The following is a 26,476-nucleotide window of genomic DNA, read 5'->3' as shown; positions in this document are numbered from 1 at the left end:
TCATGCCTATAATCCCGGCACTTTGGGAGGCCAAGGAGGGTTGATCACCTGAGGTTAGGAGTTTGAGACCAGCCTGGCCAACATGGTGAAATCCCACCTCTACTAAAATAAAATACAAAAATTAGCCAGGTATGATGGCGGGCACCTGTAATCCCAGCTACTGGGGAGGCTGAGGCAGGAGAATTCCATGAACTTGGGAGGCAGAGGTTGCAGTGAGCCGAGGTCGCGCAACTCCACTCCACTCCAGTCTAGGTGACAGAGCAAGATTCTGTCTCAAAAAAGAAAAAAAAATTTTTTTAAATGACAACACCGATATGTGTTCTAGGTTTTTTTTGTTTTGTTTTTCTTTTCTTTTCTTTTTTTTTTTTTTTTGAGATGGAGTCTCGCTCTGTCACCAGGCTGGAGTGCAGTGGCACGATCTCGGCCCACTGCAACCTCCGCCTCCTGGATTCAAGTGATTCTCATGCCTCAACCTCCCAAGTAGTTGGGATTACAGGCACACGCCACCACACCAGCTAGTTTTTTTTGTATTTTTAGTAGAGATAGGGTTTCATCATGTTGGCCAGTATGGTCTTGAACTCCTGACCTTGTGATCCGCTGGGATTACAGGCGTGAGCCACTGTGCTCAGCCTCTAGTTTAAAAGAGGAGATAATATAAACAAAATGGATATCTCTCTCCTAAGCAATTCCCCTCGTCTCTTGATGTAATCACTTTAGCCAGATAATTTCTCAGACCTTTTCTCTGCATTTGTAAGTAACTGTAGAAATATTTTTGTGGTGTTTCTATATATTTTCTTTATGTAAGCAGTAGCATACATATCCGTGTTCTCCAATTTACTATTTTACCTTACAACATAGCTTGTAGATCTTTTCTTTTCAGATTAGTATGTGTAAATCTATATCTTTTTTTTTTTTGAGACGGAGTCTTACTCTGTTGCCTAGGCTGGGGTGCAGTGGCACCGTCTCGGCTCACTGCCACCTCTGCCTTCCAGGTTCAAGCGATTCTACTGCCTCAGCCCCCTGAGTAGCTGTAACTACAGGCACCCACCACCACACCCAGCTAATTTTTATATTTTTAGTAGAGATGGAGTTTCACCATGTTGGCCAGGCTGGTCTTGAACTCCTGACCTCAAGTGATACACCAGCCTCAGCCTCCCAAAGTGCTGGGATTATAGACGTGAGCCACCGTGTTATTTTTAAATTATCACATAATTTCCCCCAGTATGCATAAACTGCAGTTGAGCTAACAATTGCTTTATTTATAAACATTTAAATTAATTATCTTGTTTTAATAAGTGCTGAGTAAAAATCCTTTTAGGAACCTCTTCTGATCCTATGCAAGCATTTCTCTAAAGGGTGGACGCCAAAAATGGAATTCTTTGGTTAAAAGTTCATAACTTTTTTTAATTTTCAAAAAAAATTTTTTCTTCTTCTTTATTCCCCTCCCCCTCCTCCTCCCCATCCTCCTCTCCGTCTCCCTCCTCCTCATGCAGTAACCGATGTGAAATATTTTATTTTTTTATTGAGATAAGGTCTTGCTGTGTTGCCCAGGCTGGAGTGCAGTGTGGTGCGGTCTTGGCTTGCTGCAGCCTTGACCTCCTAGGCTTAAGTGATCCTCTCACCTCAGCCTCCTGAGTAGTTGGTACTACAGGAATGTGCCACCACACCCAGCTAATTTTTCTATTTTTTGTAAAGATGGAGTTTTGCTATGTTGCCTAGGCTGGTCTGAAACTCCTGGGTTTAAGTGATCCGCCAGCCTCAGCCTTCTAAAGTGTTGGGATTACAGGCGTGAGCCACTGTGCCTGGCCAGGCCCCACATTTTTTTTTCTTTTTTTAAAATTTTATTGTGTGTATTTAAGGTATACAACATGATGTTATGGGATACTTATAGGTAGTAAACAGGTTACTGTCATGAACCAAATTAACATAAAGTTTCGCACATTTGAAAATGTAATATATATTGTCAAATTTTCTTCTGCAAAGGTTATATCAGTTCATACCTTTTCCAGTTATTTCTAGATGTATTCCTCATCAAGTTATAATATTTTAACTTTTACTAAACTGATAGCTGAAAACTTGACTTTTGTTTAAATTTGCATATTTCTTTTTTTTTTTTTTTTTTTTTTTTTTTTTGAGACGGAGTCTCGCTGTGTGTCCCAGGCTGGAGTGCAGTGGCGTGATCTCGGCTCACTGCAAGCTCCGCCTCCCGGGTTCACGCCATTCTCCCGCCTCAGCCTCCCAAGTAGCTGAGACTACAGGCGCCCACCACCTCGCCCGGCTAGTTTTTTGTATTTTTAGTAGAGACGGGGTTTCACCATGTTAGCCAGGATAGTCTCGATCTCCTGACCTCGTGATCCACCCGCCTCGGCCTCCCAAAGTGCTGGGATTACAGGCTTGAGCCACCGCGCCCGGCCTTAAATTTGCATATTTCTGATTTCAAATGTGGTTGCCTGTTTTTTCATTTGTTCGTTGGCCATTTGGCTTTTTGGTTTTTGAAATTTGTTTCTTTATATCCTTTGCTTATGTGTACTCTGGCTTTTTCCCTTCCCTCTTGATTTGAAGGCATTTAAAAACCATTCAGGATCTCAGGCCTATCTATATGTGTGTTATTAAAAAAAAAAAAAAAAAATTTCTTATTCCAAAGCTGTAACTTAATTCTCTAAGTGTTAAGCCTTTGTTCTCCTCTCTTGTCTTCCTCTTCTTTCCTTTTCCATTTCCTCACTACCCACTTGTGCATTTGCTTAGTGGATATTTCTCGGATGCCTGTTACGTGCTAGGGACGGCACTTGATGGAGAGGGATAGAGAGATGAAAGTTACCTTTAGGTATCTTCCAGGGCACAAAGAGAAACAAGTATCCACAGACATTTATAATACAATGTGATAGTTGCAGTAATAGATGTGTTTCATCTGCAGGAAAAAAGGGTGCTGGGGGGCGGATGATGCATGATAGGAATGGCTTGTTCAGAGTCATATAGGCAGGAATGCCAAGGAGATACAGTCGTGTGTCACTTAATGATGGTGATATGTGCTGAGAAATTTGTCATTAGGTGATTTTGTTGTTGTGTGAATATCATAGAGTGTACTTACACAAATCTAGATGGTATAGCCTACTACACACCTAGGCTATACGGTATATAGCCTAACACTCCTAGGCTACAAACCTGTACAACATGTTACTGTCTTGAATACTGTAGGCAGTTATAACACAGTGGTATTTGTGTATCTAAACATGTTTAAACATAGGGAAAGGTACAGTAAAAATATGGCCTTACAATCTTACGGGACCACTGTCAACACGCAGTGCATGACCGTAGGTGTGGTTGGCACACAGGTGTTAGTAGGGAGCTTTGAGAGCCTTTGAAGTGTCTGTTTCAGTTTATGCAGGCCTATGCCTGATCTTTTGCCATCACAGGCCCATCGGGATGTCAGCCTGGAGCTTATAAGAAAGTCCATATCCTTCTGGGGCAGTCCGACGTGGACTGCAAGCTACTATACTTCCTTTGAGTTGTCTTTTTGCTCCTGAAACCTGGAGATTTTACTTGTTTTGAGTACAGCTTGTGTGTGTCTATTTTGTAGGGGCGGGTGGAAGGTCTACTCAGAATTTCTTTTGGAGGGTTTCTCTCTAACTATGGTGTATCCTTTTTAGGGGGTCTTAGAATATGTGTGGTTTATAAAAGGGGATAATCTGTGTCAACTCTCAGTATGTTATGTGACTGGAAGTAGAACCAGAACCGCACTTTGTTGCAGCCAAGCAGGTTAAGTTCAGGGTTGGTTCACCAAATTGGCTGCTTGAATTGAATTGAATGCTTGCCTGCTCTGTTCTCGCCCATGTTTATTTAAGGTGTTGATTACTAATAAATGTGTTGAGTTTTCTTAGGGTATTTCAACATTCTTATATTTAAAAATTATGTTGACATTACTGCCGTTTCGTTGATTTTAAGCAGTTGCTGCCTCAAACAGTATGTCTTGTTTTTATATCCAGATCCCTTGAGATTGGAAGATTTTTTTAGGACAGCTTGAGATACATTGTTTCTCTTGAAGGCTTCTATTTTTACTGCGTATTTAGGTGTGCCCTTCTTTTTTTTTTTTCCAGAAAAATTCTGACACTGGTATTCTCACTGGAAGAAGGGCAAATATAGATACATTTTACAGCAGTAAATAGACTTTTATTTGGAAATGGATAGGTCTGATTTTTTTTAACATTGTTTGTAAAATTATAATTTAAAAATAGCCTGTATTGAAAACTACAATTAAAAAAAAAAAGACTAGGCTATTTAGAAAGTTGCTTTTTAATTTTTTTGTATATTCAGAGAATCATGAACATTAGTGTTAGAAGGGACTGTCTGATCTAATATAGATTTTACAGAAACTTTTGGAACTACAGAAGTTAAATGGCCAGGCGCGGTGGCTTATGCCTATAATCCCAGCACTTTGGGAGGCCGAGACAGGTGGATCACGAGGTCAGGAGATCGAGACCATCCTGGCTAACACGGCGAAACCCTGTCTCTACTAAAAATACAAAAAAATTAGCCGGGCGTAGTGGCCTGTAGTCCCAGCTGCTCAGGAGGCTGAGGCAGGAGAATGGCATGAACCCGGGAGGCGGAGCTTGCAGTGAGCCGAGATCACGCCACCGCACTCCAGCCTGGGCGACTGAGCAAGACTCTGTCTCAAAAAAGAATAAAAGGAAAAAAAAAAAAAAAAAGAAGAAGTTAAATGGCACGCCAGTGGCCAGCATGGAGCCCACTGGATTAGACTACTGAGCTCCCGACAGCTGGCAGAGATGCATTGCCCTTTCTAGTATTCCACCCTTGGCTTGACTCTGATCGTGTGTGTGGAAAATCTGTGTTACTTCATTTTCTAAGATGTGTTTTAATGAAAAAAATTTACCTGAGATACTAAGCATTTGCTGTATCCGTAATGTATAATTTGCATGAAGGATAGATGGTGAATGATATGTTTATCTTTCTTTTACCTGAAAATAATGTGGTTTCTACTCATTTGCTTTAGAACGTCCAGTTGCGGATAATGAGCGAATGTTTGATATTCTTCAGCGATTTGGAAGTCAGAGGAACGAAGCTCGCTTCTTCCTTCGTCATGAACACCCCCCTGGCAGGGACATTGGTAGGTAGTGCTCTGTGAATTGTGACAGATATTTAAGCTTTTTATTTTGTGCTGGTGGTGCATGATGAGAAGCCAGGTAATTTGAGAGGTGAAGGAGAGGTTAGGAAATGTAAACAGTGGAAATAGGATGAAGAGAAGTTTGACTATAGTTTTTTAGTGCGCATGGGAAGGAGTCATTAAAGTAGGGGTTTGAAACTCTAAGAAAGAGAATACTTGTTAGTCAGGGTCCCTGATTAGGTCCTTCTGCAGCCCTGAGGACTTAGACAAGAGGAAGGATCCCTCTTCCATAATAACAGGACAGAAATAAAACTGTGGCAGATGTGGCTAAATTTGTGCATTTTGTGGGAGTAAGTTGAGGGATTTCTTATCTAAAAACATTTGTTTTCTCTGAGGTAGGAGTGATGATGTAGGTGGGTGGGAAGTTTGAGCTGTTTTGGAGATTAGGAGAGAAGGTTTACTAGGGAAGCCAGGCTGCTGGGAACCGTTGAGGCCAGTTGAGATTAGAGACCATGAGACCATACGTGATTTTTCTCCAGTGGTTGTCTACAGCCCAGGTGGGTTGTAAGAAGAGAAGAAACCAAAGGTATCTAGACAAATTCTTTCTAGGCAATTGTCTAGGAAACCCAGGGTTTCTAGACAAATTCAATGGAAGATCAGGGGGGATACCTCAGCTGGTTGGGGAAGAAGTGAAGACAGGAGGGACTTTGGGGAAAGAGTAGACAGAGTTAAGAGGCTGCGAGTCTCAGATGAAAGAACAGGTGTCATGAGAGGAAATGAGTGAGACAGGCAGATTGAAAGGAAATAGTGTTCAAAAAACAGAAGGTTTGAATTGAAAATTTCGGAGGTAGAGGGCTTCTAGTGTTGTGGTCCCAGGTGGGGCCCTGAAATGAACCTGAATTAGAGTGGAGACGAGAAAACTAGAACTGAGAGGCTAGCATTTGGGCAGTAACATCATCCAGAATGAAGGCAGGACTTGGAGGTGGAGAGAACAAGGGAGTCAACTGGTCACATTGTTAGTGACCAGGATTGTGACCAGAGTTTATAGATGACTGTAAGGGGAAGGTGGAGGAGAGTGTGGGTGGGAAGCAGCAGTAGACACTGGGGACACAGCCATCCCTGTCACCCAGCAGTCTGGTAGGATGTGGGAGAACGAGCAGGATTATTGGACATTATAAAAGCTCAGTTTTGGCTGAGCGTGGTGGTTCATGCCTGTAATCCCAGCACTTCGGAAGGCTGAGGCGGGAGAATCACGAGGTCAGGGGATCTAGACAGACCATGCTGGCCAGCATTGTGAAACCTCGTCTCTACTAAAAATAAAAAAACTAGCTGGACGTGGGACCTGTGATCCCAGCTACTCAGGACGCTGAGGCGAGAGAATCGCTTGAATCAGAGTTGGAGGTTGCAGTGAGCCGAGATGGCACCACTGCACTCCAGCCTGGCGACAGAGCAAGACTCGTCTCAAACAACAACAACAACAACAAAACCAAAATTAGCTGGGCACCTGTAATCCCCCCTACTTGGGAGGCTGAAGTAGAAGAATCACTTGAACCTGGGAGGCGGAGGTTGCAGTGAGCCGAGATCACACCATTTGCACTCTAGCCTGGGCAACAAAGCAAGACTCTGTCTCCAAAAAAAAAAAAGCTCAGTTTCATTAACTAACTGTTGCATTAACGCATGTGTCTATATGGTACCCGACCATTGGGAATGATTAAATTTAGAGTATGGGTAAGCTGAGGGGCAGAATTGACTTAGTTTGGCCCCTTCTACCCTACAGATGAGAAATGCTGATACTTAGGGGTTAAGTGACTTGTCAGAGGCCACACACCTAGAGGCAGAGCCAGGAGTGGAACCTGAATCACCTCAGCCAAGCTGCCTGGTTGCCTTTTGGTATCACTGGTGTCTTTAATTTTATTTTAAGTAAACATGTATTTTTTTCCGTAGGCTTTTTTTTTTTTTGGTAGTTTTATATTGGCATTTGTATCTTATTTTTATTTTGTTCTCTATTTACATCGCATGCACTCTTTTCTAATTAGTTGAATTTTACCCATTCATCTACCTGTTCAAATATCTTGCTGTCTAGTACTGGATAAATTATTGAATAGTCTCTCAATAGTGCAATATGCAGTTTCAGTGTCTGTAATGTGAGAATTATAATCTGAAGATAAAGGAGCTGTTTTCACATTGTCACAAATCACCAGTGCCACATAGTGTTGAAATTGGGATAAAACAGGATTGTTTTTCAGTCTCCTTTATTAAGGTGTTAACTTACTCTTTTTGGTCTAGACCTCTCGATTAAGGATTACGAGACTGTCACCATATTCTTTTTCCAATTCAATTAGGACCAGTGACCCAGAATGTATATGAAATTATGTTTAAGGCTCTTGCTTCTTACTTTAATTAGGTAACTGATTATACAAAGGAGGAGCTAGTTAAGTGCTCTTTCTTTAAGACAGCAAAGAAAGCAATTATTCTGAAATTATTGAAGTTTTTTTTTTTCTTACAGAAATATTGTGGCAGATTACCTGAGCTATTTTGTCAGATAATTGAGCTGCATTTTAAAAATAAAAGCTGATTGTATTAGAATTAGGTGTAAGTGTGATACTTGGCTCTGAGTAGACATGTTTATTTATTTGTTTATTAGCAATGGGAATTTGTGCTAAGATTCCTGACGGTTATAATAGACATTTTACTTAAGTTTCTTGGGAGGTAATTTGATAATTTTTTTAATTTCTGGGAAGTACAGGTATGAACTTAATTTAATGTATTTTTTAAATTCTCTGTTGGTATTTTTGCTTCTTATAATGTTTTAAATTAAGATGTTTCTTTTTATGATACATTAAGTGGTACTGAAAGATCCATGTATTTTGACTTTAAAAATTCTTTTTAGCCAAAAAAGCAGAATATATAGTGTTTCTGGATAGTTCCTTCACAAACTTAAACAAATATTTTGCTTAAATAAATGTAGAAGTACTTCATAGTACTTACAAATTACCACAAAATGTTTGCAGTAAACCAAATAATTAAGATACTACTTGTTCCATTTTTAAGTGCTTTCTTCTCATAATAATTTAAAAATATTGTTAGTGAGTACAAGGATGCATTGATGTAATTTTCAACTATTTCGGTAAAGCTTTTCTTGATTTAACTACTGAGTAGCTAAATAGATGACTAGGAAGAGCAACTATCAGCAAATGGTATGAATTACTCATAGTCAGAAGTACATTAAGTTTGTTAAGTTTTCCTCCTTTGGTATGTGAATCAGACAGGTTTCCTAATGACTAGGTGGCATGTGATACTTAGTAGTGCTAAGTATTCACTGTTCCATGAAATTAATTTTGCAAAACACACTGAGTTATGAGACCTTAAGTTCATTGCTATTAGAAAGTATTTTGTTTTAAGGATATATTCAACTTAAAATATCAAACAGCAGTAATGACAGAACTTGGAAATGAAAATATCTTAAAATATCTGTCAACTCTAGTGTTAATGCATAATTTTTGGATTTTGTCCTTAGTGAGTGGACCAAGATCTCAGGATCCAAGTTTAAAAAGAAATGGTGTAAAAGTTCCTGGTGAATATCGAAGAAAGGAGAATGGTGTAAGTTGTTTTAATCCATACTATATATACCACAGTCTATGTATTTTTTAACTTCAAATCTTATTCATTATTACTATGTTATTCAATAGGCTAAGGATGGCCCCTTTTTAAAGGTTATTTTAAATTTGTTTTATAGAAACTTAATTTTAATGATCTCTTTATGGCTGACTGTTGGAAGAAATTGTATGTTTAATGTGACACAAATTCAGAACAAAATAAAAGCTGAGCAAGTTTGAGGAAGTATTTATTTGGTGATTTTATTTGTTGCTATCATCGCTTTATTAAAAATGGAAAATCGGCCGGGTGCCGTGGCTCACGCCTGTAATCCCAGCACTTTGGGAGGCTGAGGTGGGTGAATCACCTGAAGTCAGGAGTTCGAGACCAGCCTGACCAACATGGAGAAACCCCATCTCTACTAAAAATACAAAATTAGCCAAGTGTGGTGGTACATGCCTGTAATCCCAGCTACTCAGGAGGCTGAGGCAGGAGAATCTCTTGAACCCGGGATGCAGAGATTGCGGTGAGCCTAGGTTGCACCATAGCACTCCGGCCTGGGCAACAAGAGTGAAGCTGTCTCAGAAAAAAAAAGGAAAATTATATATTTATGCTCTTGCTATTGCATGTGAATTTGAGCATGCATCTTTGGTGTATTTGGAAGACATTTCTTTTCAGAGGTCACTATTTTTAGTGCCATTAGGGATTAGCTAAATTACCTTTTTCCAATCATCAGTACATTTATAGTAGAATTCAGATGATCTTAAGTACCATTTGCTCTTACTATGTCTTCATATTCTTCTTTTTCTTTTCTTTGACTTATTTTTATTTTTATTTTATTTTACTGTTTTCTGGGACCAAGACACATTCTATCGCCCAGGCTGGAGTGCAGTGGCATGGTCTCGGCTCACTGCAAACTCTGACTTCTGGGTTCATGCCATTCTTCTGCCTCAGCCTCCCAAGTAGCTGGGATTACAGGTGTGTGCCACCACACCCAGCTAATTTTTGTATTTTTAATAGAGATGGGGTTTCACCATGTTGGCCAGACTGGTCTTGAACTCCTGACCTCAAGTGATCCACCTACCTCTGCCTCCCAAAGTGCTGGGATTACAGACATGAGCCATGGCGCCCAGTCTTTTCTTTGATTTAATAGTTATCTTACAATGATGAAAGGATGATATGCAAATGATAAAAATGATCTTAGCCATTGTTTTAGTGCATATGGACACAATGTATCTCCTCCTCCACCAACTAGAGGCTGAGGCGGGAGGATCACTTGGAGCCAGAAGTTTGAGACTAGCCTGGGCAACAAAGCGAGACTGTGTCTCTATTAAAGAGATAAATTATATCTTTATATATGTATTTCTAAAAAGCTGCCAAATGTTTCCAAAGTGATCATATTATTTTACATGCCCACCAGAGTTTTACTGTTTCCACATCCTTGCCAACGTTTGGTATGGTCAGTTTTTTTAATTTTAGCCATTAAAATATATGTGTAGTGGTATTGCATTGTGGTTTTAATTTGTATTTCTCTAATGACTAATGATTTTGGACATCTTTTCATGTGCTTATTTGCTCTCTGTGTTTCTTCTTTGGTGAAATTATTTGTTCAAATCTTTTGCCCAGTTTTTTGCTCTCTTACTGAGTTTGAGAGTTCTAATAGTCTGGATCCATTTTTTTTTTTTTTTAATGGAGCATACTTTTAGTGTTGTATCTAAGAACTCTTTGCCCAACCCAGGGTCACAGAGATTTTTTTTTTCTTTGTTTTCTTTTAGAAGTTTTGTGGTTTTCAGTTTTACCTTTAAATCTGTGATCCCTATTGAGTTAACATTTGCATATGGTGTGAGAATCAAAGTTCATTTTTTTTTTTTTTTTTTTTTGAGACAGAGTCTTAGTCTGTCGCCTAGGCTGGAGTGCAATGGTGCGATCTCAGCTCACTGCAAGCTCCACCTCCCAGATTCAAGTGATTCTCCTGCCTCAACCTCCTGAGTAGCTATGATTATAGGTGCCCGCCACCACGCCCAGCTAATTTTTGTATTTTTAGTAGATATAGGGTTTCACCATATTGGTCAGGCTGGTCTTGAACTCCTGACCTCAGGTGATCCACCCGCCTTGGCCTCCCAAAGTTCTAGGATTACAGGCGTGAGCCACTGTGTCCGGCCCTGAAGTTTATCTTTTTAATATGAATATCTAATTGTATAAGCAGTATGTATTGGAAAGATTATTCTTTTTCCATTCAGTTGCTTTTGCACCTTTGTCTAAAATCAGTTGCCTCCTGTATGGGGCTATTTTTGTACTCACTATTCTGTTTCATTGATCTGCTTGTCTATTTTGACGTCAATACCACATGATTGGTCACTGGAACTTTTATAAGTCTTGAAGTCAGATAATGTAAGTTTTACACTTTATTCTTCTCAGAGTTGTTTTGGCTATTCTAGATGCTTATTACTTCCATATGAATTTTAGAATCAACATCAATTTTTACAAAAATGCCTGTTTGTATTTCAGTTGAGATTTTGTTGAATCTGTAGATCAGTTTGAGAAGAATTGCTGTCTTGACAGTATTGAGCCTCCAATTCATGGACATGGTGTAACTCTCCATTTATTTGGATTTTCTTTCAGCAATTTTTGAGATTTTGGTATATACATCTTACATATTTATTAAATTTATCCCTAAGTATTTCATATTTTTGATACTATAAATGGTATTTAAAATTTTTAAATTTATAATTGTTTCTAATATATTGAAATGTACTTGACTTTTGCATATTTGATTTTTTTTTTTTTTTTATCCTGCGGTCTTGCTATGTAACCTATTTATCTGGTAGTTTTTTTTGGAGATTCCATAGTATTTTCTTCATAGATGATTATATTGTCTATGAAGGCAGTTGAACTTCTTTCTTACCAATCTGGATGCTGTTTATTTGTCTTTCTTGTTTATTGCATTGGCTAGAACCTCTAGGACAATGTAGAATAGATGTTGTGAGAGTGGATGTCCTTGCTTTGTTTCTGTTGACCCAATGTGTCTTGAATTTTTTAGTGCTATTGTATTTTTAAATGATATTCCAGTGACTAAATTCTAGGTTTGCTGCCAGTGCCTCAATACCATGTTTAATATGATCAAATAGATGATCTTCTGTTGTAATATAAATTACAGAACAAGGTAATTCTGAGTTGTTCCATTTATGTCCCTGACTGTTGAAACTATTTAATTTTAAACTTACAACTTAAAATAAAAGATTATTGTATATTAGTATGTTTTATATCTTAAAAAGTCAATGTGATGAGTATTAATGTAAGAATTAATGGTCTGCTTAATATTATGAAAGAAAAATCACTAAATAATTTTATCGTAGTTGGTTCAGATGAAGCTTTTACATAGACTTTTGAGGGTAGAAACTCTGTGATAGTTTTATAGTAAGTTGGGATTGTGTTTATTTGTGTTTTTACTTGTAGGTTAATAGTCCTAGGATGGATCTGACTCTTGCTGAACTTCAGGAAATGGCATCTCGCCAGCAGCAACAGATTGAAGCCCAGCAACAATTGCTGGCAACTAAGGTAGTATCTTCTTTTTTTTTTGGAGATGAAGTCTCACTCTGTCGCCTAGGCTGGAGTGCAGTGGCACGATCTCCGCTCACTGCAACCTCCACCTCCTGAGTTCGAGTGATTCTACTGTCTCAGCCTCCCAAGTAGCTGGGATTACCGGCAAATGCCACCACACCTGGCTAAATTTTGTATTTTTTGTAGAGATGGAGTTTCACCGTGCTGGCCAGGCTGGTCTCAAACTCCTGACCTCAGGGGATCTGCCACTTTGGCCTCCCAAAGTGTTGGGATTACAGGCGTGAGCCATCGTGCCTGGCTGGTAGTATCTTCTTTTAAAAGACCTAACAGGCCGCTATTGTTAATGTATGTGTAAGGCTATTTACGTTCTACCCCCATTAAGCCAATTACCTCACAGATATGAGGTGACATTGTCAACCCAAAAGCCACCTGCTGTTTGGTGCTCTCTTGGTGCTCTCTTTAAGTCCTTACTACAGCATTTTGTAGAAATCCTTGTATCATCCTAATTATTCAAGATCTTCCTGACTCCTGATTCTGATCAACATTAACTATGCTATGCTGGTTATCAGTCAGACAGGAAAGGTGGAAAGAGCCCTTCATCTTTGCTCCTAGGAACTACTGTGGGCCACAGCAAGAGGAATATTAAAGTTCTAACATGGCATGGTTAATCTTGGATCAGAATAATCTAATACTGTCCCCTTCTGGAGCTTGGAACCAATAATGGGCTGCTTGCCTTTTTTTGGGGAACATTCTTTATCCACAAACTAACGCTAGTCCTGGCCTTGAACAAGGAAAATATAAGAAGCCACTCCGTTACCATCAGAACTGCTGCTTCTCCTGCCAGCCATAGGCTTCCAATCTGACCCAAAAGCCAACAGACCTTTCTCTGTAAAGGGCTACATAGTAAATATTTTGGGCTTTGCAAGGTTTGCTGCCTCTGTTGCAACTACTCAACTCTGCTGTTATAAGCTGTCATGGATAATAGGTAAACAGATAGTGTGGCTATGTCCCAATAAAACTTTACTTACAAAAACAAGATAGCAAGCTGGATTTGGCCTGCAAGCTATAGTTTGTCAACCCCTGGTCTTAACACCCAGGATCCACAACTGACCAGTCCTTTAGTGATTATAAGGCCACTGAAGCAGGGGTAGACACTTGTTGGTTTGTCATGGGCAAAGTTACCCAACAGGGTTTTGAAATAATGGCCAGGAATTCTTCAAGGCAGTTCTCAACACGCAGTGTGGACTTCCATTTCATACTTTCTAGGGTTCCTGTGTATCCATTTCTGTTTGTAATACCAGACCCCAGTTTTTCCAAACATATATATCATTGCTTCTCAAACTTTAAGATACATATGAATCTCCTAGGGATTGTGTTGAAAATGCCTATTCTGATTCAGTAGGTATGAGCTGAGATTTGAGCTTCTGCATTTCTCACAAGCTTCCAGGTGATGCTCATGCACATTACACTGAGTGGTAAGGATATATAGTCAAATAAAAAGGTTGGTTGTTGAAGAATAAATCTCTAACCTTTTTAGTCTTCAAGGACTAAAAAACAAGTGCTTGTGGGTTTTTTTTTTTTTTTTCTTTTGATATAGGTTCTCACTGTGTTGCCCAGGCTGGACTTGAATTCCTGGGTTCAAGTAATCCTCCTGCCTTAGCCAGGGTTTTTGTTTTGATTATTTCCATGTTACTTATATGTTTTTGGCATATTAATCTAAGAACTAGTTTACCTGTGATTATAAATTGTGTGGCTCTGTTACTCAGTTTTAGTTAAAATTTTTAATGTAATAAATACAAAATTTCTGCTATAACAAAAGTACCTTGGGGCAGGGGAGAGAAACAGTTTCAGATTCCATAATTGCAGCTTTCTAAAGGTGTTAAATATTTCTTTAGCTCTTTTCAGTGACCGTTTATTGAGAATATACTACATAAAATACCATTTAAAAACATTTACATTTCACATTTCATTTAATCTTCACCGTAGTAACATTGGTAGTTACTATTGATCATCCCCATTTTATAGATGAAGAAACATAGACTTGCATACTTGGTGAGGTTATGCAATTTGTTCAAGGTCTCGTAGCTAATAAGCGGCAGAGCTTGGGTTTGAATCTAAATGTACTCCAAATCTTATACATTTAAATACTTTCTTATAATGCTTCCCATTTCTACATGAGCTGCTTTTTAAAATTGTTGCAACAGTTTATGAAAACTAGTTCAAGAATCGCTGCATCCTTGCTGCATGAGAACCACTTGGGTTAAAAATACTGATTCCTGGATCTTATCCCCATGATTCTAGGGTGGGCTTAGGAGTATCTGTTTTGAACAGACTTCCATTGTGATTCTGATAGCAGTGTTTAGGAAGAAGGGAGACCAGACCAGGGTTACAAGTGTACCTCAATCTCAACATCTAAGTGTTGCGGTTAGGCTATTTTGAGCTTAGTGGTGTACCTATCTAAAATGACATACCTAATGATTACTTTTATTTTTAGGAACAGCGCTTAAAGTTTTTGAAACAACAAGATCAGCGACAACAGCAACAAGTTGCTGAGCAGGAGAAGCTTAAAAGGCTAAAAGAAATAGCTGAGAATCAGGAAGCTAAGCTAAAAAAAGTGAGAGCACTTAAAGGCCACGTGGAACAGAAGAGACTAAGCAATGGGAAACTTGGTAAGTTGTTCCTCATAGATTTACTTTTTTCTATATCTTTTTGTCTGTTTTTTTTTTTGAGACAGAGTCTTACTATGTTGCCCAGGCTGGTCTTTTGAACCCTGGCCTCAAGTGATCCTCCCACCTCAGCCTCCTGAGTAGCTGGGGTTACAGGTGCAAGCCACCATGGTTGATCTGTAGATAACTTTAAAGGGAATCTTTTGAAAAAAATATTATTCACTGCAGTTTTGATGCCGCAGGTTCCTCTGAATTGGATTCAGCTGTTGAATGTTTTATGCAGGATTTCTAAGATACCTTTGGAAAATGTAGTATTTTTTCCTCTCTTAACATTTTTTGACTGAGAGTTTGATGAAGGCAAGGATTTTTATTCATGTAATAGCTCCATCTATTACATACCATTTTAATCAGAATGTTAATGATTTAATAGACCCACGTAATCTTATAAAATTGGAAGTTCTAAAGAAATTTTCATTGTTTCTAAAATCTGGAGTTTAATAATATTTTTAATGCAAATTCCAATAACGATGCATTGAGATTGAAGCACAGAGGTTTAAAGATGTCTCTGCTGGTTTCAGTTGCTTCTGAAAGAAGTAGGTTGCTTCTAGGACATTCTGAAAAATTTTTCTGCTGTTTATTAGAAAGTTTATTGTAAAGCCTGTTGCCTGGGAAGTAGTCCATTCTTATTTTTCTTTTCAACTGTTGTTGTTATTCTCTCTCTCATCTAGTGGAGGAAATTGAACAGATGAATAGTTTGTTCCAGCAAAAACAGAGGGAGCTCGTCCTGGCTGTGTCAAAAGTAGAAGAACTGACCAGGCAGCTCGAGATGCTCAAGAACGGCAGGATTGACGGCCACCATGACAATCAGTCTGCGGTGGCTGAGCTTGATCGCCTCTATAAGGAGCTGCAGGTAGATCGTAGCTGTTTGCCAAATGCTGTACAACCTCCTTTCCAGAAACAGAGTTGCTCATATAAGTAGCAAGAGGTGCTAGATTTCAGTTGCCTTTCCTTAAAGAAAAGGCAGGTTGTAGGGGGAAGCTAAACTCCAGAGAATCCAGAGTAAACTTTATAGTACCCCAGACAGGAAATTTGAGACATTCCTCATAACCACAGCTGGTGGTCTTGCACAGGTGTCACTTAATTTTAAACCATGAGATGAGAAGTGTGGAGGGGTGGAGGGACCTCATATTTTTAGAAATTATGTAATAGTTAACCATGTGATTAACGTTTGAGACATTTTCTTCCTACTCCTTGGCTACCTTTTTTCCCCTCTCTTTTATTCAGCTAAGAAACAAATTGAATCAAGAGCAGAATGCCAAGCTACAACAACAGAGGGAGTGTTTGAATAAGCGTAATTCAGAAGTGGCAGTCATGGATAAGCGTGTTAATGAGCTGAGGGACCGGCTGTGGAAGAAGAAGGCAGCTCTACAGCAAAAAGAAAATCTACCAGTAAGTGGGCCGTTTTGTAATGGTTTGGGGGAGGAGGGAAAAGGATGACCAGCCCGGTGAGGTTACTCATAGGCACCTTCTTCAGAATCATTATTCAGTGTGCCGTCAGAAAACAGACGCTGTTTATGGATCCTCAAAAGACAATCCGCTGCTTTTTTACTTTTTAATGTTATTACCTGTGTAGCTCTGTTTGTCTTTCTAATACTTGTAATAAAGTGTGGGTGAGAGTTCATTGGGGATTGTTTATTTTGGAATGTTTTTCTGTAGACTCTATGGCTAGATTCTGAAAGTCCTCATTTTAAAAAAGAAAATGTCACATCTTAGTTTCTAAGTCTGATCTCCTGAGGTGATTTTTAATACTGAAGGACCTGTGCTTCTTTCCTAAGGTTTCATCTGATGGAAATCTTCCCCAGCAAGCCGCGTCAGCCCCAAGCCGTGTGGCTGCAGTAGGTCCCTATATCCAGTCATCTACTATGCCTCGAATGCCCTCAAGGCCTGAACTGCTGGTGAAGCCAGCCCTGCCGGATGGTTCCTTGGTCATGCAGGCTTCAGAGGGGCCGATGAAAATACAGACGCTGCCCAACATGAGATCTGGGGCTGCTTCACAAACTAAAGGTAAAAAGTCCTGCAGAGCCTAGTTCTTTCCTATCCCCACTATTCTTTCTCCCAAGTTTGAGTTTTAAAAAAAATCTCTCTTTGTATTCATTATTCATGTTTGAATTCTAAAAATCCTTTTGTATTCTTTGCTAGTGTAATGGTAAGTTAAAAAAATTAAAATTGATACCATAGTTGTACAAGAATGATTTTTCTTAACCCTAAATAATACAATTCTATTCAGGAAATGAAATAAAATACAATATCTTTATAAAGCTGAAATTTGTTTTAAAAAGTTCCTTTTTGTTGCTAAGGAAATTTTGATCTGATATTAATAACTTGAGAACTTTTCTTTTTGTGTAAAAACATATGTAAGTGTTCGTGGTGTCATCTTTACAGAATGTGAGGTTCTGAATCTATTATGTTGATGAGTGGTGTTAAATATTCATATCTGCTTACATGTGAGAATTTGCTGATAATTTTTAGAATAACATTAAACGTATCGGGAGATTAAAAGTGAAAATAGCAGAAGCTCCTTGTGTTAGTGATCTTTGCATTCTGTATACTTCTCAGATACATGGAGAGGTGCAAGCCAGTGTTTTGTAATGGGAGTAGAAAGTGTAGGGAGAATTGTAGGAAAATTGGGGGTAAAGCATCCTTTAATGACCTTACCATTCAGACCCCTGGACAGAAGAAGTAATAGCTAGTATTGTCTCTGTTCTCTAACCGTTATCATGTGCAAAAAAATAGCTGATTTTCAAATTATTTGTTATTTTCCCATGATTACTACTGTGAAACAACAGTACCATGCAGTCTGGATTTTATTGTGGAAAGAGTTATATTTGCTTTGTTTCTGTGAGGAAAAATGAAAGCGGTGGCTTTTGAAATTTAAGTATCTGTGTAGAAAAAACCTGAATATGCTGATTTGTGAAAGACTGCAGTTGAAGTCCTAGAGTAAGGGTCCACATATTTACTGTTGTGCATGTGTCACTTAAAATACCATTTATAAAATACACCTTAGACCCTTAGGTCTCTTGAATTGGAAATTATTTTCTGAGTGATGGTGATGTTTTCTAATACAATGAAGAATAATGTGTCTTTACTGGTTCAAGCAGACTTGCTGTGACTACTTTTAAATTGCTTGAGTAAAGTACTAAATTAGAATATAAAATATAAAATATAATACAGTATTTTCTAAGTAAATTTATTGGGGTTGTTGTGAGTCTGGAATTTAAAGATGTTTTTAGAGATTGAAAGTCTTAGTAGTAAAAATCATTAAAAATATCTTTAGAATGCTGAGTTATTTGTAGCTGCTTTTCTGTATTTTAGGCTCTAAAATCCATCCAGCTGGCCCTGATTGGAGTCCTTCAAATGCAGATCTTTTCCCGAGCCAAGGCTCTGCTTCTGCACCTCAAAGCACTGGGAATGCTCTGGATCAAGGTGAGATTTATTTGTGCTACTCCTGGACATTAAATTTTGGTCATCTAAAAGGTGCTGTGTATTCCTTTTAGATAGTTCATTTTCTTTCCTGTCCTTGTCCTTGTCCCTTCCTGTCCTTGTCCCTTTCCTTTCCTTTCCTTTCCTTTCCTTTCCTTTCCTTTCCTTTCCTTTCCTTTCCTTTCCTGTCCTGTCCTGTCCTGTCCTGTCCTGTCCTGTCCTGTCCTGTCCTGTCCTGTCCTTTTTGTTTTGTTTTTTTTAGAGACAGGGTCTCACTGTGTCACCCAGGCTGGAGTGCAGTGGTGTGCTCATGGCTCACTGGTGCAGCCTCCACCTCCTGGGCTCAAGTGATCCTCCTACCTCAGCCTCCCTAGTAGCTGGTACTACAGGTGTGTGCACCATGCCTGGCTAATTTCTCTGTTTTTTGTAGAGATGGAGTTTCACCATGTTGCCCAGACTGGACTTCTGGGCTCAAGTGAACTACCTGCTTCCACTTCCCAAAGTGCTTGGATTACAGGCGTGAGCCACTGCACCCGGCTAATAGTTCATTTTCTAGTGTGTTAACACAAGGGACAATATTTAACAGTATTTAATTTATTTCCAGAACACCTTAATTTAGTGGGAGAACTCAGGTGCGATCATTATAGTGCTTGGGTTATCCTTTTATTAATTTAATTAAAAAATAGGAATGTGCTTTGTGGACACAGATTTTCAGGGAGATTTAGGAGAGAGAAACTTACGAGTGAATGAGATATATTATTCCAAACAGTTTGAATGTCATTGTGATTTTTTGGTCTTTAGTTGATGATGGAGAGGTTCCACTGAGGGAGAAAGAGAAGAAGGTGCGTCCGTTCTCAATGTTTGATGCAGTAGACCAGTCCACTGCCCCACCTTCCTTTGGTACTCTGAGGAAGAACCAGAGCAGTGAAGATATCTTGCGGGATGCTCAGGTACCTACAAATATCCGGGTTTTTACAATTTAATAGTAATTCTATAATGTAGTGTTTAGAAGGGATAAAGTATTATGTGAGGGAGAGCAGAAGAAACAGGATGTACGTAGGAGATTAGAAAATACATTAGCATTCTGTTATTTTAATTTCTCTTGCGTGAGTCTGTGCTCTCACACCTGGTGGGAGAATGACTGACGTGCTTGTTTTGGGTCGTATTTCGTGTGATTCTCTAAAAAGTATAAGTGCATCAAAGAACACTGTATTTGTATTATTAAAATATGTTATTTCTTCAGAATTACAAAATGATTGTGTGGTGAATTTTCTGTAACTGTTGCAGTCTTAATCGTTGATAACCAGGTTATGTGTGAGTGCTCCAAGTTAGGTGTGTTTTATTACAGTTGTCTAGATTGCATGAAATTCCAGTGAACAAGAATGGTTTCCCATTATTGATGCCATCTGAGTATGAAAGATGACAGCAAAAGTTTTCAAGTGGGCACTTAAATGTATTAAAATTGCCCAGATAGGAAGTGGAAACAAGGTGGAAGTCATAAAGGGGAGAGATTGTATTGCATTTATGAAGTTCATTATTAAATGTGAGTAAATATAGAGATTTAAAACTAGTTGCCAGGCGCGGTGGCTCACGCTTGTAATCCCAGCACTTTGGGAGGCCGAGGCAGGTGGATCACCTGAGGTCGGGAGTTCAAGACCAGCCTGACCAACATGGAGAAACCCCGTCTCTACTAAAAATACAAAATTAGCCGGGGTGGTGGCACATGCCTGTAATCCCAGCTAGTCGGGAGGCTGAGGCAGGAGAATCGCTTGAACCCGGGAGGCGGAGGTTGCGGTGAGCCAAGATCGCGCCATTGCACTCCAGCCTGGGCAGAAAGAGTGAAACTCTGTCTCAAAAAAAAAACACAAAAAAACAAAAAAAAAAACTAGTTAACAGCCAGGCGTGGTGGCCCACACCTGTAGTCCCAGCACTTTGGGAAGCTGAGGTGGGAGGAGGATCACTTGAGACTAGGAGTTCGAGACCAGCCTGAGCAACAAAATGAGACCCTGTCTATACATAAATAAAAGAAATAAATATATAAAAACAAAAACTAACAATTAAAAAATATGAGTTTTTATATATATATATTATTTTCCGAGATGGAGTCTCGCTCTGTCGCCCAGGCTGGAGTGTAGTGACGCAATCTTGGCTCACTGCAACCTCCACCTCCTGGATTCAAGTGATTCTTCTGCCTCAGCCTCCCAAGTAGCTGGGACTACAGGCGCCCACCACTATACCTGGCTGATTTTTGTATTTTTTTTTAGTAGAGATGGGGTTTCACCATATTGGCCAGGCTGGTCTCGAACTCCTGACCTCATGATCCGCCTGCCTCGGCCTCCCAAAGTGCTGGTATTACAGGCATGAGCCATTGCACCGTGCCAGAGCTAATATTTTTATAGTGTATACTTACATTTGTGAAATTAGGTTATCTAGAACATCCTGTGTACCCAGTTGTATAGTATTTTAACTGGCTTTTTGTGTGTGTGTTATAGGCTGCAAATAAAAATGTGGCTAAAGTACCACCTCCTGTTCCTACAAAACCAAAACAGATTAATTTGCCTTATTTTGGACAAACTAATCAGCCACCTTCAGATGTTAAGCCAGATGGAAGTTCTCAGCAGTTGTCAACAGTTGTTCCGTCCATGGGAACTAAACCAAAACCATCAGGGCAGCAGCCGAGAGTGCTGCTGTCTCCCAGCATACCTTCAGTTGGCCAAGACCAGACCCTTTCTCCAGGTTCTAAGCAAGAAAGTCCACCTGCTGCTGCTGTCCGGCCCTTTACTCCCCAGCCTTCCAAAGACACCTTACTTCCACCCTTCAGAAAACCCCAGACCGTGGCAGCAAGTTCAATATATTCCATGTATACGCAGCAGCAGGCTCCAGGAAAAAACTTCCAGCAGGCTGTGCAGAGCGCGTTGACCAAGACTCATACCAGAGGGCCACACTTTTCAAGTGGTAAGGTTCTTCACGTTCGTAGGTGACGTGCTTAAGTTCTACACCAGAGCTGCCATCTCTCAGCAGACCGCAAAATAATCCCTATTTTGACTGATGCTAAGGGTTTTTAACTGTGGCTTCTGTTCTTTACTGGGAGTTTAAAAGAGTGCTTGCTAAATGTCTACTCCTACAGTAGTAGGCACGAAAGATAATAGATGAATAAAGTGTGGTCTCAAGTCTGGAGGGGCTTATTGGTGAGTGGGGACCAAATATACATGGGTCATTACAGTGCACAAGGAAGGTGTGTGTCTTCACTGTAGGTTGACCAGATGTTCTTGTCACATAGAGGACTGGATCACTGCCCGTCTGTGTGTGTGTGTGTGCGTGTGTGCGTGTGTATGTGTGTATATATACACATATGTGTGTGTGTGTATGTGTATAGGTATATACATGTGTATATGTGTATATATACATATATACATATATATAAACATACATAGACATGTATATATAGATATATATACACGCATCATACACATATTTGTGTGTGTCTGTATAATGTGTGTCTGTGTCTATATGTCTTTATATATATTATTATTATTAAAAATATTCTCTACTGTGACTGGGCTCAATGGCTCACGCCTGTAATCCCAGCACTTTGGGAGGCCAAGGTGGGCAGGTCTCCTGAGGTTGGGAGTTTGAGACCAGCCTGACCAACATGGAGAAACCCCGTCTCTACTAAAAATACAAAATTAGCTGGGCATGATGGCACATGCCTGTAATCCCAGCTACTCAGGAGGTTGAGGCAGGAGAATCGTTTGAACCTGGGAGGTGGAGGTTGCAGTGAGCCGAGATGGTGCCATTGCACTCCAGCCTGGGCAACAAGAGCGAAACTCCGTCTAAAAAAGAGAAAACATGCATGTATTCTCTACTGTATTTTAGAGTCATTGTAATGAGGACATAGCCACTAGCTAAATGTAAAAACATAAGGTTAGTTCGTATTAAACATACACAGTTTGGAAATTTGTTGGATTCTTTCTAAATTATTACTTCATAGGACTAGAATAAAACTATGTTTTAATTGAATGAAAATAGCTTTGTAGTCATGAAATAACAATGTAATTGTGACCTAAGATGTCATAATTAAAGTTAGACAGCAAAGAATCAGTATATATGCTACCTGTTACTCTTTTCATGGGTCTTTGGTGAAAATGGAATAATTTGGGAATTAGATAATTTTAATATAATCAGAATGTTAACAGGGAATATCTTTGGTAACTATAAGTGGTTCTTAATAATTTTGTAAGCCAAATAGAAGTTCTCAATGTTGATTCACTTTTAAAAAGTGAAAGATGTTTAGTTTTAATCTGGACACATGAGAGGATTATCTGTTTTCATTGGTTCTAAATGTTTTTCACATTTTGTTATTTTAAATTTGGATGCTATAGTCAGTGATTTTTTTTTTTTTTTTTTTTTTGAGACAAGAGTCTTGCTCTGTTGCCCAGGCTGGACTGCAGTGGCGTGATCTCAGCTCACTGCAAGCTCCAGCTCCCGGATTCATGCCGTTCTCCTGCCTCAGTCTCCTGCCACAGCCTCCCAAGTAACTGGGACTACAGGCGCTTGCCACCGCGCCTGGCTAATTTTTTGTATTTTTAGTAGAGACAGGGTTTCACTGTGTTAGCCATGATGGTCTGGATCTCCCGACCTCGTGATCCGCCCGCCTCGGCCTCCCAAAGTGCTGGGATTACAGGCCTGAGCCTCCACTCCCGGCCACAGACAGTGATTTCTTAAAATTGACAACATTTTCTTATTGTTTCATGAGGTATGGTGCATGTTACACTCAGTGGGGATTTTGATTCTGTAATAAGTTTATTATGCAAAGATGGGTTCCCTGCTTTGTAATTTGTTATTTTTAAAAATTAATTATATTTGAAGGGGATTATGTAGTAACAACTATGAAATTAAAAGAGGCTTTAGTTATTGTTAGCTGTTTCTGTTTCTTGCCAGTTTTGTTTAATTAATGCTAATCAGGACTTTTTTTTTTCCTTTTCCAATTAGTATATGGTAAGCCTGTAATTGCTGCTGCCCAGAATCAACAGCAGCACCCAGAGAACATTTATTCCAATAGCCAGGGCAAGCCTGGCAGTCCAGAACCTGAAACAGAGCCTGTTTCTTCAGTTCAGGAGAACCATGAAAACGAAAGAATTCCTCGGCCACTCAGCCCAACTAAATTACTGCCTTTTTTATCTAATCCTTACCGAAACCAGAGTGATGCTGACCTAGAAGCCCTACGAAAGAAATTATCTAATGCACCAAGGCCACTAAAGAAACGTAGTTCTATTACAGAGCCAGAAGGTCCTAACGGGCCAAATATTCAGAAGCTTTTGTATCAGAGGACCACCATAGCGGCCATGGAGACCATCTCTGTCCCATCATACCCATCCAAGTCAGCTTCTGTGACTGCCAGCTCAGAAAGCCCAGTAGAAATCCAGAATCCATATTTACATGTGGAGCCCGAGAAGGAAGTGGTCTCTCTGGTTCCTGAGTCATTGTCCCCAGAGGATGTGGGGAGTGCCAGTACAGAGAACAGTGACATGCCAGTTCCTTCTCCTGGCCTTGATTATGAGCCTGAGGGAGTCCCAGACAACAGCCCAAATCTCCAGAAAAACCCGGAAGAACCAAATCCAGAGTCCCCCCATCTGCTTGATGTGTATCTGGAGGAGTACCCTCCATACCCACCCCCACCATACCCATCCGGGGAGCCTGAAGGGCCAGGAGAAGACTCAGTGAGCATGCGCCCGCCTGAAATCACCGGGCAGGTCTCTCTGCCTCCTGTAAGTAATGTGCTATCTCATGGCCTTTTCTGGAGTCCTTTACTTGGTTATGGTCTTCTTGGTGGTCACATTCTTCTTCCCAGTTTGCATTTTTATTTTACGATTCCCTTGGCACAGAGTGGATCTTATAAATGTTTTCATAATGCATTTTATTCAATATAAAGAACAATTTTCTGTTTTAGAGAGAACCCATTTATTTGTGAAAGAAACAGAGTTTTGTTCCTACCCCTGTAAACACTGCATTTGCTGTTTCTTCTCTAGCTGATGTCACATATTAGGGAAGCAGCACTCGACCGGGACTCAAAAGACCTGGGTTTGAAACTTTTGATTACTAGCTTGGCTGTGTGAAATCAGGCAGATGGTGTAACTTCTCTCTTGGTGATGTCAATCTTCTTTAAAGTTTTCTAGCGGTGAAATTTTAAAAAATGAAATGTTAGGTGAAACCTCAAACTTACAACAGTGGTAAAATTGGAAGGGCTCTGGATGAAGTGAGGGCAGGGAGGGGTAACTGGGCTGAGGGACCCCTCTTCAGCCTCTTCTTCCCCTTCAACGAAGTCTGAAAATCTCTGGCGACCATGGTGATCCCTAAGATTTCTTTGTACTTTAACATACGAAAGTTATTCTAAAATTTTGTGTGTTTTGACTTGAGTGCACCTTCCTCACTCCTTCCAAATGGTAAGCTTTTGTTTGAAATTTAAGCTTCAGTTCTCTCACTTTGAAATAGGTGAGAGAAAATAAAAATCCCAGAATGTCTGAATGAAGTATGCTTTTTCATAGTTTAATTTGAAGCCACTTTGCTTCAGTAAGCACGGAAGGAAGTAGGATGCTGAACTATGAGTTTAAAACCTGGTCAAAAGCAAAATAACATTAAAAGAATTTTTTGTAAATGTACTTTGCGTTTGATTCCTTATTATCTTTTAGATATGATAGTATTCAAAGATAATGATTGTCCAGAGTTATTTTTAACAATTGGCTACAGTAAATGTTTGCTTAAAACTTTTATGTACTAAACATTTGAAGCTAGAAAAAAAAGTTTTAAAATAGAGGTTAACAGTTTTTAAACAACTCTGTGGCTCCTAAGTTCTAAGGCTTGATTCTCTTTGAGTTTTAAACATAAGAAAAGAAGGAAGTTTTATGCCACATTGACCAAAACTAATCCACGTTACAGCCACTTGTTATTTTCTGGCCTTTTTGTTGCTGTGTCAGAATAATCCACATTTTCAAGGAGAAAAAAGGAAAAATAGAATTGGTAAAAGTATCATACTTTCTTTTTTTTTTTTTTTTTTTTGAGACGGAGTCTCGCTCTGTTGCCCAGGCTGGAGTGCAGTGGCGCAATCTTGGCTCACTGCAAGCTCTGCCTCCCGGGTTCACGCCATTCTCCTGCCTCCCGAGTAGCTGGGACTACAGGCTCCCGCCACCTCGCCCAGCTAGTTTTTTGTATTTTTTAGTGGAGACGGGGTTTCACCGTGCTAGTCAGGATGGTCTTGATCTCCTGACCTTGTGATCTGCCCGTCTCAGCCTCCCAAAGTGCTGGAATTACAGGTGTGAGCCACCGCACCCGGCCTCATACTTTCTTTTTAATTAAGATTCTGCTGTTCTTTTCCTAGTAAAGTGTCTTACTTTTTTCTTCTCGTTTTAAGTAAAATAGAAGCAACTATCTCGTACATTCTTTAACAGTGGGATTGACAAGTGTCATTATACTGTACTGCTTATGATTTATATTAACCACAGTCAGATAACATTCAAAGAACAACATTTTAGCCATTGCACATTGTGAAGTATATTGTCACTTAATGTTTTTTAAAACTTGGTGATTTTCCACATCTGAGATAAAATGAAAGAAGCATGTGGAGTACATGTATCACACTTCACGACAGTAAATGTCTCTACTTTGTCGGGTGTGTTTAAGAGACCTGTTTTATAAGATGTTGGATCTAGTCTTTAAAATTTTGCCTTTTTTTTTTAAGCCTGATTCATTAAAAGTTTAAGGTGGTAGGATTTCTCCTTGTTATACCTAAGACAGACTAACAATCTGTATTATTTACCTTAATTATATGTTTTCCCCTGAGGAGGCATTCTGGTGTGAAATGGTTAAGATGGCGGACTTTAAAGAAGTCAGCTTACCTGGATTTACGTCCCAGCTCTGCCATTTACTAGCTGTGTGCCTTGGTTTCCTTATCTGTAAACTAGGGACCATAGGGTTTTTGTGAGGGTTAATGAATAATCATTCAATATAGGTTAGCTGTTGTAGTTCTGAACTGTGCTGTTGCCCACTTTAAGAGAGTGGA

The 26,476-nt window shown here is 39.5% G+C and overlaps 1 protein-coding gene across 9 annotated transcripts in view; it reads left to right on the top strand.

Moving 5' to 3' along the window:
* Positions 1–26,476, top strand: part of TP53BP2 (tumor protein p53 binding protein 2) — a 68,098-nt gene that overhangs the window by 27,690 nt on the left and 13,932 nt on the right. For 4 of the 9 annotated variants that reach the window (XM_015115521.3, XM_001093747.5, XM_077938361.1 and 1 more), the window contains 11 exons: positions 5,009–5,122; positions 8,637–8,719; positions 12,170–12,271; positions 14,769–14,943; positions 15,669–15,850; positions 16,225–16,389; positions 16,776–17,004; positions 18,313–18,423; positions 19,222–19,370; positions 20,913–21,375; positions 23,413–24,188. In XM_015115521.3, coding sequence (XP_014971007.1) covers positions 5,035–5,122; positions 8,637–8,719; positions 12,170–12,271; positions 14,769–14,943; positions 15,669–15,850; positions 16,225–16,389; positions 16,776–17,004; positions 18,313–18,423; positions 19,222–19,370; positions 20,913–21,375; positions 23,413–24,188 — 2,523 coding nt within the window. In that variant the 5' untranslated portion in view covers positions 5,009–5,034. Of the gene's footprint in view, positions 1–5,008; positions 5,130–8,636; positions 8,720–12,169; positions 12,272–14,768; positions 14,944–15,668; positions 15,851–16,224; positions 16,390–16,775; positions 17,005–18,312; positions 18,424–19,221; positions 19,371–20,912; positions 21,376–23,412; positions 24,189–26,476 lie in introns of all 9 variants that reach the window. The other 5 variants (XM_077938382.1, XM_077938372.1, XM_077938386.1 and 2 more) reach the window with 2 other exon arrangements.

The sequence above is a fragment of the Macaca mulatta genome, chromosome 1 (genome assembly GCF_049350105.2).
Source record: "Macaca mulatta isolate MMU2019108-1 chromosome 1, T2T-MMU8v2.0, whole genome shotgun sequence".
NCBI classification, from domain to species: Eukaryota; Metazoa; Chordata; class Mammalia; order Primates; family Cercopithecidae; genus Macaca; species Macaca mulatta.
Note: the sequence above shows the minus strand (reverse complement) of the source record. Positions and strands in the feature narration are given on the sequence as shown.